The following is a 12,502-nucleotide window of genomic DNA, read 5'->3' on the forward strand; positions in this document are numbered from 1 at the left end:
CCCCCCTGACCTCTATGTGTATATCTGTTCCCAGGTTATGGCATCGGCCTGCGCCAGAACTCCCCCCTGACCTCTATGTGTATATCTGTTCCCAGGTTATGGCATCGGTCTGCGCCAGAACTCCCCCCTGACCTCTATGTGTATATCTGTTCCCAGGTTATGGCATCGGTCTGCGCCAGAACTCCCCCCTGACCTCTAATATCTCTGAGCTGGTGAGCCAGTACAAGTCAGACGGCTTCATGGACATGCTGCATGACAAGTGGTACAAGGTGGTGCCTTGTGGGAAACGGAGCTTCGCCGTCACTGAGGTAATGTAACTACCTACCGTACATCACACTACTTAAATATTAATCAAAATACATTGCAATACTAAATCATCTCCATCAGTCTGTGGTTATTTGTGTGTTTTCGAAGTCTTATTGATGGAGTCCATTATAAATTATGGAAGCTTTCCAAAAACTGGCCTTTATTCCCTTAGCAGCAATAAGCTATAGTGATGTGTAATAGTGTAGAGTGATGTGTAAAAGTGTATAGTGATGTGTAATAGTGTATAGTGATGTGTAATAGTGTATAATGATGTGTAATAGTGTATAGTGATGTGTAATAGTGTATAATGATGTGTAATAGTGTATAGTGATGTGTAATAGTGTATAGTGATGTGTAATAGTGTATAGTGATGTGTAATAGTGTATAGTGATGTGTAATAGTGATGTGTAATAGTGTATAGTGATGTGTAATAGTGATGTGTAATAGTGTATAGTGATGTGTAATAGTGTATAGTGATGTGTAATAGTGTATAGTGATGTGTAATAGTGTATAGTGATGTGTAATAGTGTATAGTGATGTGTAATAGTGTATAGTGATGTGTAATAGTGTACAGTGATGTGTAATAGTGTATAGTGATGTGTAATAGTGTATAGTGATGTGTAAAAGTGTATAGTGATGTGTAATAGTGTATAGTGATGTGTAATAGTGTATAGTGATGTGTAATAGTGTATAGTGATGTGTAATAGTGTATAGTGATGTGTAATAGTGTATAGTGATGTGTAATAGTGTATAGTGATGTGTAATAGTGTATAGTGTTGTGTAATAGTGTATAGTGTTGTGTAATAGTGTATAGTGTTGTGTAATAGTGTATAGTGATGTGTAATAGTGTATAGTGTTGTGTAATAGTGTATAGTGTTGTGTAATAGTGTATAGTGATGTGTCTGCCTGTGTGTCTGTGTGTCTGTTTTGTCTCTCTCCAGACCTTACAAATGGGCATAAAGCATTTCTCAGGCCTGTTTTTGATGCTATGTGTCGGGTTGGTTCTGTCTCTCCTCACCACCCTGGCTGAACACATCATCTACCACTTCGTTATACCCAGAGTCAAGGACCCCAAATTCAAGTATTGGCTGCATACTAGTCAGGTAATGCCGGGCGCACACTACACGACTTGCAAAATCATAACATCACTGAGCCTCTCACATTAAACAACCGTCTTTCCTGTAGTTTGTTGTCTTTCCAAGGTAGTGTTGCTCACACTAAACAATGTTGCACAGACGGGGAGTCACAAACTACAAGATTCTTGACTTGGTCGTGAGGATTCTCCATACCACGCTGCCTCTCTAAAACAATGATGTGATGATGTGATTAGATTGTTAACGTAGTAACAACGAGCTGTGGCTCAAAGCAGTCTCAGAAACGTTTTCAGTAAGACATTCACGCTTGCCATACAGAGTTGAAATATCTAGCCAATACATTTTGAGTTGAATACAATTTTTTGTTGACTTCAGAGTTGTAAGGAGTTGACACTTCGGCTTTGGTTAGAAAAGTACAAACGCATACTAGTAGTCCTTCTCTAGTCATCGCTGCTGATGGAGAGTCAACACATTCATACTAGTAGGAGTCATCGCTCCTGATGGAGAGTCAACACATTCATACTAGAAGGAGTCATCGCTCCTGATGGAGAGTCAACACATTCATACTAGTAGGAGTCATGGCTCCTGATGGAGAGTCAACACATTCATACTAGTAGGAGTCATCGCTCCTGATGGAGAGTCAACACATTCATACTAGTAGGAGTCATCGCTCCAAATGGAGAGTCAACACATTCATACTAGTAGGAGTCATCGCTGCTGATGGAGAGTCAACACATTCATACTAGTAGGAGTCATCGCTCCTGATGGAGAGTCAACACATTCATACTAGAAGGAGTCATCGCTCCTGATGGAGAGTCAACACATTCATACTAGTAGGAGTCATGGCTCCTGATGGAGAGTCAACACATTCATACTAGTAGGAGTCATGGCTCCTGATGGAGAGTCAACACATTCATACTAGTAGGAGTCATGGCTCCTGATGGAGTGTCAACACATTCTGGGGGATGCAATACAACGTCATCATCTCACTGGCTTCTTCTCTGGCCAGCTTTCATTTTCTCATTGGCTATTGCTGATCACCGTTCTCACACTACAAGAGCATTGCTGATTTTGTGCCGATAAAATCAAATGTTTTAAAATATCGGGACGTCCTGTACGACTCGGATAGGTTGCCCTCAGGTTGCGTCTCTGACCCGCTCACATTAAACGAGCCCGGAGTAGGCAACGACATGGAGATTTTGTCTCCCCATCTCAAAAACGTGTCTGGGAGAGCTTAGTCAGGGCCAAAATGGTGTAGTGTACACCCAGGGTTCTAAAGTGTGACCGATTGGGTAGCATATGCAACAATTTTTGCAACCAAAAATAACCATCCCAATATAAAACTCAATGCGTAACAATATTTAGCCACAACACTCTTCTCTTCACTGCTCAAACAAGACAGGCTGATACATTGTTTACAAATCCTAACCAATCATAATGCTACAAATGTTTAAATGTAGCTAATTAGAACAATCACACGCCAGGTACAACCAATCTCTTTTAACGCAAACTTTCCGTCAGAACCTTTTCTGTCAGCTATATGGCATTAGCTAGCGAGATAGCTAGCAACAACAACAACAATGAAATGCAACATCAAAATTGAAGCTTTCTTCAACCAAAAAAAACGAATGATGAAATGATCAACCATATCCGGAAGAAAAGGACGAGGACGATGTTGGAGATGCTGCCAACACACCTCCTCAGAGGGGTTGTTTCGCAAACTCAAGTGGCTAAGGAGGGACAAAACTAGTGACACAATGTTCTGAAATTACTGTCGAAAGTGTGGAGAAATAGCAACAGGGAAGACTTCTTAAGACAAAAGCACATCAAGTGCCAGGACAAGTGCATCGGGCAGGGGATGCAGTAACATTACAAGATTTACTAACTACAGGGGCTAGAGCAATACCACTAGGTCTACTAACTACAGCAACACCAGTATGTCTACTAACTACAGCAACACCACTAGGTCTACTAACTACAGCAACACCACTAGGTCTACTAACTACAGCAACACCAGTATGTCTACTAACTACAGCAACACCACTAGGTCTACTAACTACAGCAACACCAGTATGTCTACTAACTACAGCAACACCACTAGGTTAACTAACTACAGCAACACCACTAGGTTAACTAACTACAGCAACACCACTAGGTTAACTAACTACAGCAACACCACTAGGTTAACTAACTACAGCAACACCACTAGGTCTACTAACTACAGCAACACCACTAGGTCTACTAACTACAGCAACACCACTAGGTTAACTAACTACAGCAACACCACTAGGTTAACTAACTACAGCAACACCACTAGGTCTACTAACTACAGCAACACCACTAGGTCTACTAGCTACAGCAACACCACTAGGTCTACTAACTACAGCAACACCACTAGGTTAACTAACTACAGCAACACCACTAGGTCTACTAACTACAGCAACACCACTAGGTCTACTAACTACAGCAACACCACTAGGTCTACTAACTACAGCAACACCACTAGGTCTACTAACTACAGGAACACCACTAGGTTAACTAACTACAGCAACACCACTAGGTTAACTAACTACAGCAACACCACTAGGTCAACTAACTACAGCAACACCACTAGGTTAACTAACTACAGCAACACCACTAGGTCAACTTCAACAACTCATCCAGAATGCCGCAGCCCGTCTGGTGTTCAACCTTCCCAAGTTCTCTCACGTCACCCCCCTCCTCCGCACACTCCACTGGCTTCCAGTTGAAGCTCGCATCCGCTACAAGACCATGGTGCTTGCCTATGGAGCAGTGAGGGGAACGGCACCTCTGTACCTTCGGGCTCTGATCAGTCCCTACACCCAAACGAGGGCATTGCGTTCATCCACCTCTGGCCTGCTGGCTCCCCTTCCTCTGCGGAAGCATAGTTCCCGCTCAGCACAGTCAAAACTGTTCGCTGCTCTGGCACCCCAATGGTGGAACAAGCTCCCTCACGACGCCAGGACAGCGGAGTCACTCACCACCTTCCGGAGACATTTGAAACCCCACCTCTTTAAGGAATACCTGGGATAGGATAAAGTAATCCTTCTACCCCCCCCCCAAAAATTGTAAAGTGGTTATCCCACTGGCTATAGGGTGAACGCACCAATTGGTGAGTCGCTCTGGATAAGAGCGTCTGCTAAATGACGTAAATGTGCCCCTGAGCAAGGCACTTAACCCTAATTGCTCCTGTAAGTCGCTCTGGATAAGAGCGTCTGCTAAATGACTAAAATGTAAATGTATGTCAACTAACTACAGCAACACCACTAGGTCTACTAACTACAGCAACACCACTAGGTTAACTAACTACAGCAACACCAGTATGTCTACTAACTACAGCAACACCACTAGGTCTACTAACTACAGCAACACCACTAGGTCTACTAACTACAGCAACACCACTAGGTCAACTAACTACAGCAACACCACTAGGTCTACTAACTACAGCAACACCACTAGGTCTACTAACTACAGCAACACCACTAGGTCTACTAACTACAGCAACACCACTAGGTCTACTAACTACAGCAACACCACTAGGTTAACTAACTACAGCAACACCACTAGGTCTACTAACTACAGCAACACCACTAGGTCTACTAACTACAGCAACACCAGTATGTCTACTAACTACAGCAACACCACTAGGTTAACTAACTACAGCAACACCACTAGGTTAACTAACTACAGCAACACCACTAGGTCTACTAACTACAGCAACACCACTAGGTTAACTAACTACAGGAACACCACTAGGTTAACTAACTACAACAACACCACTAGGTTAACTAACTACAGCAACACCACTAGGTTAACTAACTACAGCAACACCACTAGGTTAACTAACTACAGCAACACCACTAGGTCAACTAACTACTGCAACACCACTAGGTCTACTAACTACAGCAACACCACTAGGTTAACTAATTACAGCAACACCACTAGGTCTACTAACTACAGCAACACCACTAGGTTAACTAACTACAGCAACACCACTAGGTCAACTAACTACAGCAACACCACTAGGTCTACTAACTACAGCAACACCACTAGGTCTACTAACTACAGCAACACCACTAGGTCTACTAACTACAGTAACTCCACTAGGTCTACTAACTAAAGTAACACCACTAGGTCTACTAACTACAGCAACACCACTAGGTTAACTAACTACAGCAACACCACTAGGTCTACTAACTACAGCAACACCACTAGGTCTACTAACTACAGCAACACCACTAGGTCTACTAACTACAGTGGTGTTAGTAGACCTAGTGTGCAGTGGTGTTGCTGTAGTTAGGTCTACTAACTACAGCAACACCACTAGGTTAACTAACTACAGCAACACCACTAGGTCTACTAACTACAGCAACACCACTAGGTTAACTAACTACAGCAACACCACTAGGTCTACTAACTACAGCAACACCACTAGGTCTACTAACTACAGCAACACCACTAGGTCTACTAACTACAGCAACACCACTAGGTCTACTAACTACAGCAACACCACTAGGTCTACTAACTACAGCAACACCACTAGGTCTACTAACTACAGCAACACCACTAGGTCTACTAAATACAGCAACACCACTAGGTCTACTAACTACAGCAACACCACTAGGTCTACTAACTACAGCAACACCACTAGGTTAACTAACTACAGCAACACCACTAGGTCTACTAACTACAGCAACACCACTAGGTCAACTAACTACAGCAACACCACTAGGTTAACTAACTACAGCAACACCACTAGGTCTACTAACTACAGCAACAACACTAGGTCTACTAACTACAGCAACACCACTAGGTTAACTAACTACAGCAACACCACTAGGTCTACTAACTACAGCAACACCACTAGGTCTACTAACTACAGCAACACCACTAGGTCTACTAACTACAGCAACACCACTAGGTCTACTAACTACAGCAACACCACTAGGTCTACTAACTACAGCAACACCACTAGGTCTACTAACTACAGCAACACCACTAGGTCTACTAACTACAGCAACACCACTAGGTCTACTAACTACAGCAACATCACTAGGTCTACTAACTACAGCAACACCACTAGGTCTACTAACTACAGCAACACCACTAGGTCTACTAACTACAGCAACACCACTAGGTCTACTAACTACAGCAACACCACTAGGTCTACTAACTACAGCAACACCACTAGGTTAACTAACTACAGCAACACCACTAGGTCTACTAACTACAGCAACACCACTAGGTCTACTAACTACAGCAACACCACTAGGTCTACTAACTACAGCAACACCAGTATGTCTACTAACTACAGCAACACCACTAGGTCTACTAACTACAGCAACACCACTAGGTCTACTAACTACACCAACACCACTAGGTCTACTAACTACAGCAACACCACTAGGTCTACTAACTACAGCAACACCACTAGGTTAACTAACTACAGCAACACCACTAGGTCAACTAACTACAGCAACACCACTAGGTCTACTAACTACAGCAACACCACTAGGTTAACTAACTACAGCAACACCAGTAGGTCTACTAACTACAGCAACACCACTAGGTCAACTAACTACAGCAACACCACTAGGTTAACTAACTACAGCAACACCAGTAGGTCTACTAACTACAGCAACACCACTAGGTTAACTAACTACAGCAACACCACTAGGTCTACTAACTACAGCAACACCAGTAGGTCTACTAACTACAGCAACACCACTAGGTCTACTAACTACAGCAACACCACTAGGTCTACTAACTACAGCAACACCACTAGGTTAACTAACTACAGCTTCACCAGTATGTCTACTAACTACAGCAACACCACTAGGTCTACTAACTACAGCAACACCACTAGGTCTACTAACTACAGCAACACCACTAGGTCTACTAACTACAGCAACACCACTAGGTTAACTAACTACAGCAACACCACTAGGTCAACTAACTACAGCAACACCACTAGGTTAACCAACTACAGCAACACCACTAGGTCAACTAACTACAGCAACACCACTAGGTTAACCAACTACAGCAACACCACTAGGACTACTAACTACAGCAACACCACTATGTCTACTAACTACAGCAACACCACTAGGTCTACTAACTACAGCAACACCACTAGGTCTACTAACTACAGCAACACCACTAGGTCTACTAACTACAGCAACACCACTAGGTCAACTAACTACAGCAACACCACTACTAGGTCTACTAACTACAGCAACACCACTAGGTCAACTAACTACAGCAACACCACTAGGTCTACTAACTACAGCAACACCACTAGGTCTACTAACTACAGCAACACCAGTATGTCTACTAACTACAGCAAAACCACTAGGTCTACTAACTACAGCAACACCACTAGGTCTACTAACTACAGCAACACAACTAGGTTAACTAACTACAGCAACACCACTAGGTCTACTAACTACAGCAACACCACTAGGTTAACTAACTACAGGAACACCACTAGGTCTACTAACTACAGCAACACCACTAGGTCTACTAACTACAGCAACACCACTAGGTCTACTAACTACAGCAACACCACTAGGTCTACTAACTACAGCAACACCACTAGGTCTACTAACTACAGCAACACCACTAGGTCACCTAACTACAGCAACACCACTAGGTCTACTAACTACAGCAACACCACTAGGTCTACTAACTACAGCAACACCACTAGGTTAACTAACTACAGCAACACCACTAGGTCTACTAACTACAGCAACACCACTAGGTTAACTAACTACAGCAACACCACTAGGTCTACTAACTACAGCAACACCACTAGGTCTACTAACTACAGCAACACCACTAGGTCTACTAACTACAGCAACACCACTAGGTCTACTAACTACAGCAACACCACTAGGTCTACTAACTACAGCAACACCACTAGGTTAACTAACTACAGCAACACCACTACGTCTACTAACTACAGCAACACCACTAGGTCTACTAACTACAGCAACACCACTAGGTTAACTAACTACAGCAACACCACTAGGTCTACTAACTACAGCAACACCACTAGGTCTACTAACTACAGCAACACCACTAGGTTAACTAACTACAGCAACACCACTAGGTCAACTAACTACAGCAACACCACTAGGTCTACTAACTACAGCAACACCACTAGGTTAACTAACTACAGCAACACCAGTAGGTCTACTAACTACAGCAACACCACTAGGTCAACTAACTACAGCAACACCACTAGGTTAACTAACTACAGCAACACCAGTAGGTCTACTAACTACAGCAACACCACTAGGTCTACTAACTACAGCAACACCACTAGGTCTACTAACTACAGCAACACCAGTAGGTCTACTAACTACAGCAACACCACTAGGTCTACTAACTACAGCAACACCACTAGGTCTACTAACTACAGCAACACCACTAGGTTAACTAACTACAGCTTCACCAGTATGTCTACTAACTACAGCAACACCACTAGGTCTACTAACTACAGCAACACCACTAGGTCTACTAACTACAGCAACACCACTAGGTCTACTAACTACAGCAACACCACTAGGTCTACTAACTACAGCAACACCACTAGGTTAACCAACTACAGCAACACCACTAGGTCAACTAACTACAGCAACACCACTAGGTTAACCAACTACAGCAACACCACTAGGACTACTAACTACAGCAACACCACTAGGTCTACTAACTACAGGAACACCACTAGGTCTACTAACTACAGCAACACCACTAGGTCTACTAACTACAGCAACACCACTAGGTCTACTAACTACAGCAACACCACTAGGTCTACTAACTACAGCAACACCACTAGGTCTACTAACTACAGCAACACCACTAGGTCTACTAACTACAGCAACACCACTAGGTCTACTAACTACAGCAACACCACTAGGTTAACTAACTACAGCAACACCACTAGGTCTACTAACTACAGCAACACCACTAGGTCTACTAACTACAGCAACACCAGTATGTCTACTAACTACAGGAACACCACTAGGTCTACTAACTACAGCAACACCACTAGGTCTACTAACTACAGCAACACCACTAGGTTAACTAACTACAGCAACACCACTAGGTCTACTAACTACAGCAACACCACTAGGTCTACTAACTACAGCAACACCACTAGGTCAACTAACTACAGCAACACCACTAGGTTAACTAACTACAGCAACACCACTAGGTCTACTAACTACAGCAACACCACTAGGTTAACTAACTACAGCAACACCACTAGGTCTACTAACTACAGCAACACCACTAGGTCTACTAACTACAGCAACACCACTATCAATCAATCAATCAATCAATTTTATTTTATATAGCCCTTCTTACATCAGCTAATATCTCGAAGTGCTGTACAGAAACCCAGCCTAAAACCCCAAACAGCTAGTAATGCAGGTGTAGAAGCACGGTGGCTAGGAAAAACTCCCTAGAAAGGCAAAACCTAGGAAGAAACCTAGAGAGGAACCAGGCTATGAGGGGTGGCCAGTCCTCTTCTGGCTGTGCCGGGTGGAGATTATAACAGAACCATGCCAAGATGTTCAAAAATGTTCATAAGTGACAAGCATGGTCAAATAATAATCAGTAGTTAGTAGACCTAGTGGTGTTGCTGTAGTTAGTAGTTAACCTAGTTGCTGCACTAGGTTAACTAACTACAGCAACACCACTAGGTCTACTAACTACAGCAACACCACTAGGTCTACTAACTACAGCAACACCACTAGGTTAACTAACTACAGCAACACCACTAGGTCTACTAACTACAGCAACACCACTAGGTCTACTAACTACAGCAACACCACTAGGTCTACTAACTACAGCAACACCAGTATGTCTACTAACTACAGGAACACCACTAGGTCTACTAACTACAGCAACACCACTAGGTCTACTAACTACAGCAACACCACTAGGTTAACTAACTACAGCAACACCACTAGGTCTACTAACTACAGCAACACCACTAGGTCTACTAACTACAGCAACACCACTAGGTCAACTAACTACAGCAACACCACTAGGTTAACTAACTACAGCAACACCACTAGGTCTACTAACTACAGCAACACCACTAGGTTAACTAACTACAGCAACACCACTAGGTCTACTAACTACAGCAACACCACTAGGTCTACTAACTACAGCAACACCACTAGGTCTACTAACTACAGCAACACCAGTAGGTCTACTAACTACAGCAACACCAATAGGTTAACTAACTACAGCAACACCACTAGGTTAACTAACTACAGCAACACCACTAGGTCTACTAACTACAGCAACACCACTAGGTCTACTAACTACAGCAACACCACTAGGTCTACTAACTACAGCAACACCACTAGGTCTACTAACTACAGCAACACCACTAGGTCTACTAACTACAGCAACACCACTAGGTCTACTAACTACAGCAACACCACTAGGTCTACTAACTACAGCAACACCACTAGGTCTACTAACTACAGGAACACCACTAGGTCTACTAACTACAGCAACACCACTAGGTCTACTAACTACAGCAACACCACTAGGTCTACTAACTACAGCAACACCACTAGGTCTACTAACTACAGCAACACCACTAGGTTAACTAACTACAGCAACACCACTAGGTCTACTAACTACAGCAACACCACTAGGTCTACTAACTACAGCAACACCACTAGGTCTACTAACTACAGCAACATCACTAGGTCAACTAACTACAGCAACACCAGTAGGTTAACCAACTACAGCAACACCACTAGGTCTACTAACTACAGCAACACCACTAGGTCAACTAACTACAGCAACACCACTAGGTTAACTAACTACAGCAACATCACTAGGTCTACTAACTACAGCAACACCACTAGGTCTACTAACTACAGCAACACCACTAGGTTAACTAACTACAGCAACACCACTAGGTTAACTAACTACAGCAACACCACTAGGTCTACTAACTACAGCAACACCACTAGGTCTACTAACTACAGCAACACCACTAGGTTAACTAACTACAGCAACACCACTAGGTTAACTAACTACAGCAACACCACTAGGTCTACTAACTACAGCAACACCACTAGGTCTACTAACTACAGCAACCCCACTAGGTTAACTAACTACAGGAACACCACTAGGTCTACTAACTACAGCAACACCAATAGGTTAACTAACTACAGCAACACCACTAGGTCTACTAACTACAGCAACACCACTAGGTCTACTAACTACAGCAACACCACTAGGTTAACTAACTACAGGAACACCACTAGGTCTACTAACTACATGAACACCACTAGGTCTACTAACTACAGCAACACCACTAGGTTAACTAACTACAGCAACACCACTAGATTAACTAACTACAGGAACACCACTAGGTCTACTAACTACAGCAACACCACTAGGTCTACTAACTACAGCAACACCACTAGGTCTACTAACTACAGCAACACCACTAGGTCTACTAACTACAGCAACACCAGTAGGTCTACTAACTACAGCAACACCACTAGGTCTACTAACTACAGCAACACCACTAGGTTAACTAACTACAGCAACACCACTAGGTTAACTAACTACAGCAACACCACTAGGTCTACTAACTACAGCAACACCACTACTAGGTCTACTAACTACAGCAACACCACTAGGTCTACTAACTACAGCAACACCACTAGGTTAACTAACTACAGCAACACCACTAGGTTAACTAACTACAGCAACACCACTAGGTCTACTAACTACAGCAACACCACTAGGTCTACTAACTACAGCAACACCACTAGGTCTACTAACTACAGCAACACCACTAGGTCAACTAACTACAGCAACACCACTAGGTCTACTAACTACAGCAACACCACTATGTCTACTAACTACCAGACGTATTTGGCAGACAACAGGTGGAAGCCCAATCCCGTCAACAGGCAGAGCTAACTGAGCTAGAGAATAAATGTAACACCTCTTACTGCCAAAGAGGAGATGGATTTGACCTAATTCAAACCCAAAATAATTTATTACAATCAACCCGACATATGGAATCGAGGTGT

General features: G+C 43.1%; 1 protein-coding gene across 1 annotated transcript in view; it reads left to right on the forward strand.

Moving 5' to 3' along the window:
- The window catches only part of LOC311135783 (glutamate receptor ionotropic, NMDA 3A-like), a gene marked incomplete at both ends in the record, with an annotated part of 198,902 nt that overhangs the window by 182,708 nt on the left and 3,692 nt on the right, over window positions 1-12,502 (forward strand). The window contains 2 exons of the mRNA XM_084169825.1: window positions 157-308; window positions 1,248-1,409. Coding sequence (XP_084025951.1) covers window positions 157-308; window positions 1,248-1,409 — 314 coding nt within the window. The remainder of the gene's footprint in view (window positions 1-156; window positions 309-1,247; window positions 1,410-12,502) is intronic.

This window comes from Coregonus lavaretus (genome assembly GCF_964263955.1).
Source record: "Coregonus lavaretus genome assembly, chromosome: 10".
Taxonomy (NCBI): Eukaryota; Metazoa; Chordata; class Actinopteri; order Salmoniformes; family Salmonidae; genus Coregonus; species Coregonus lavaretus.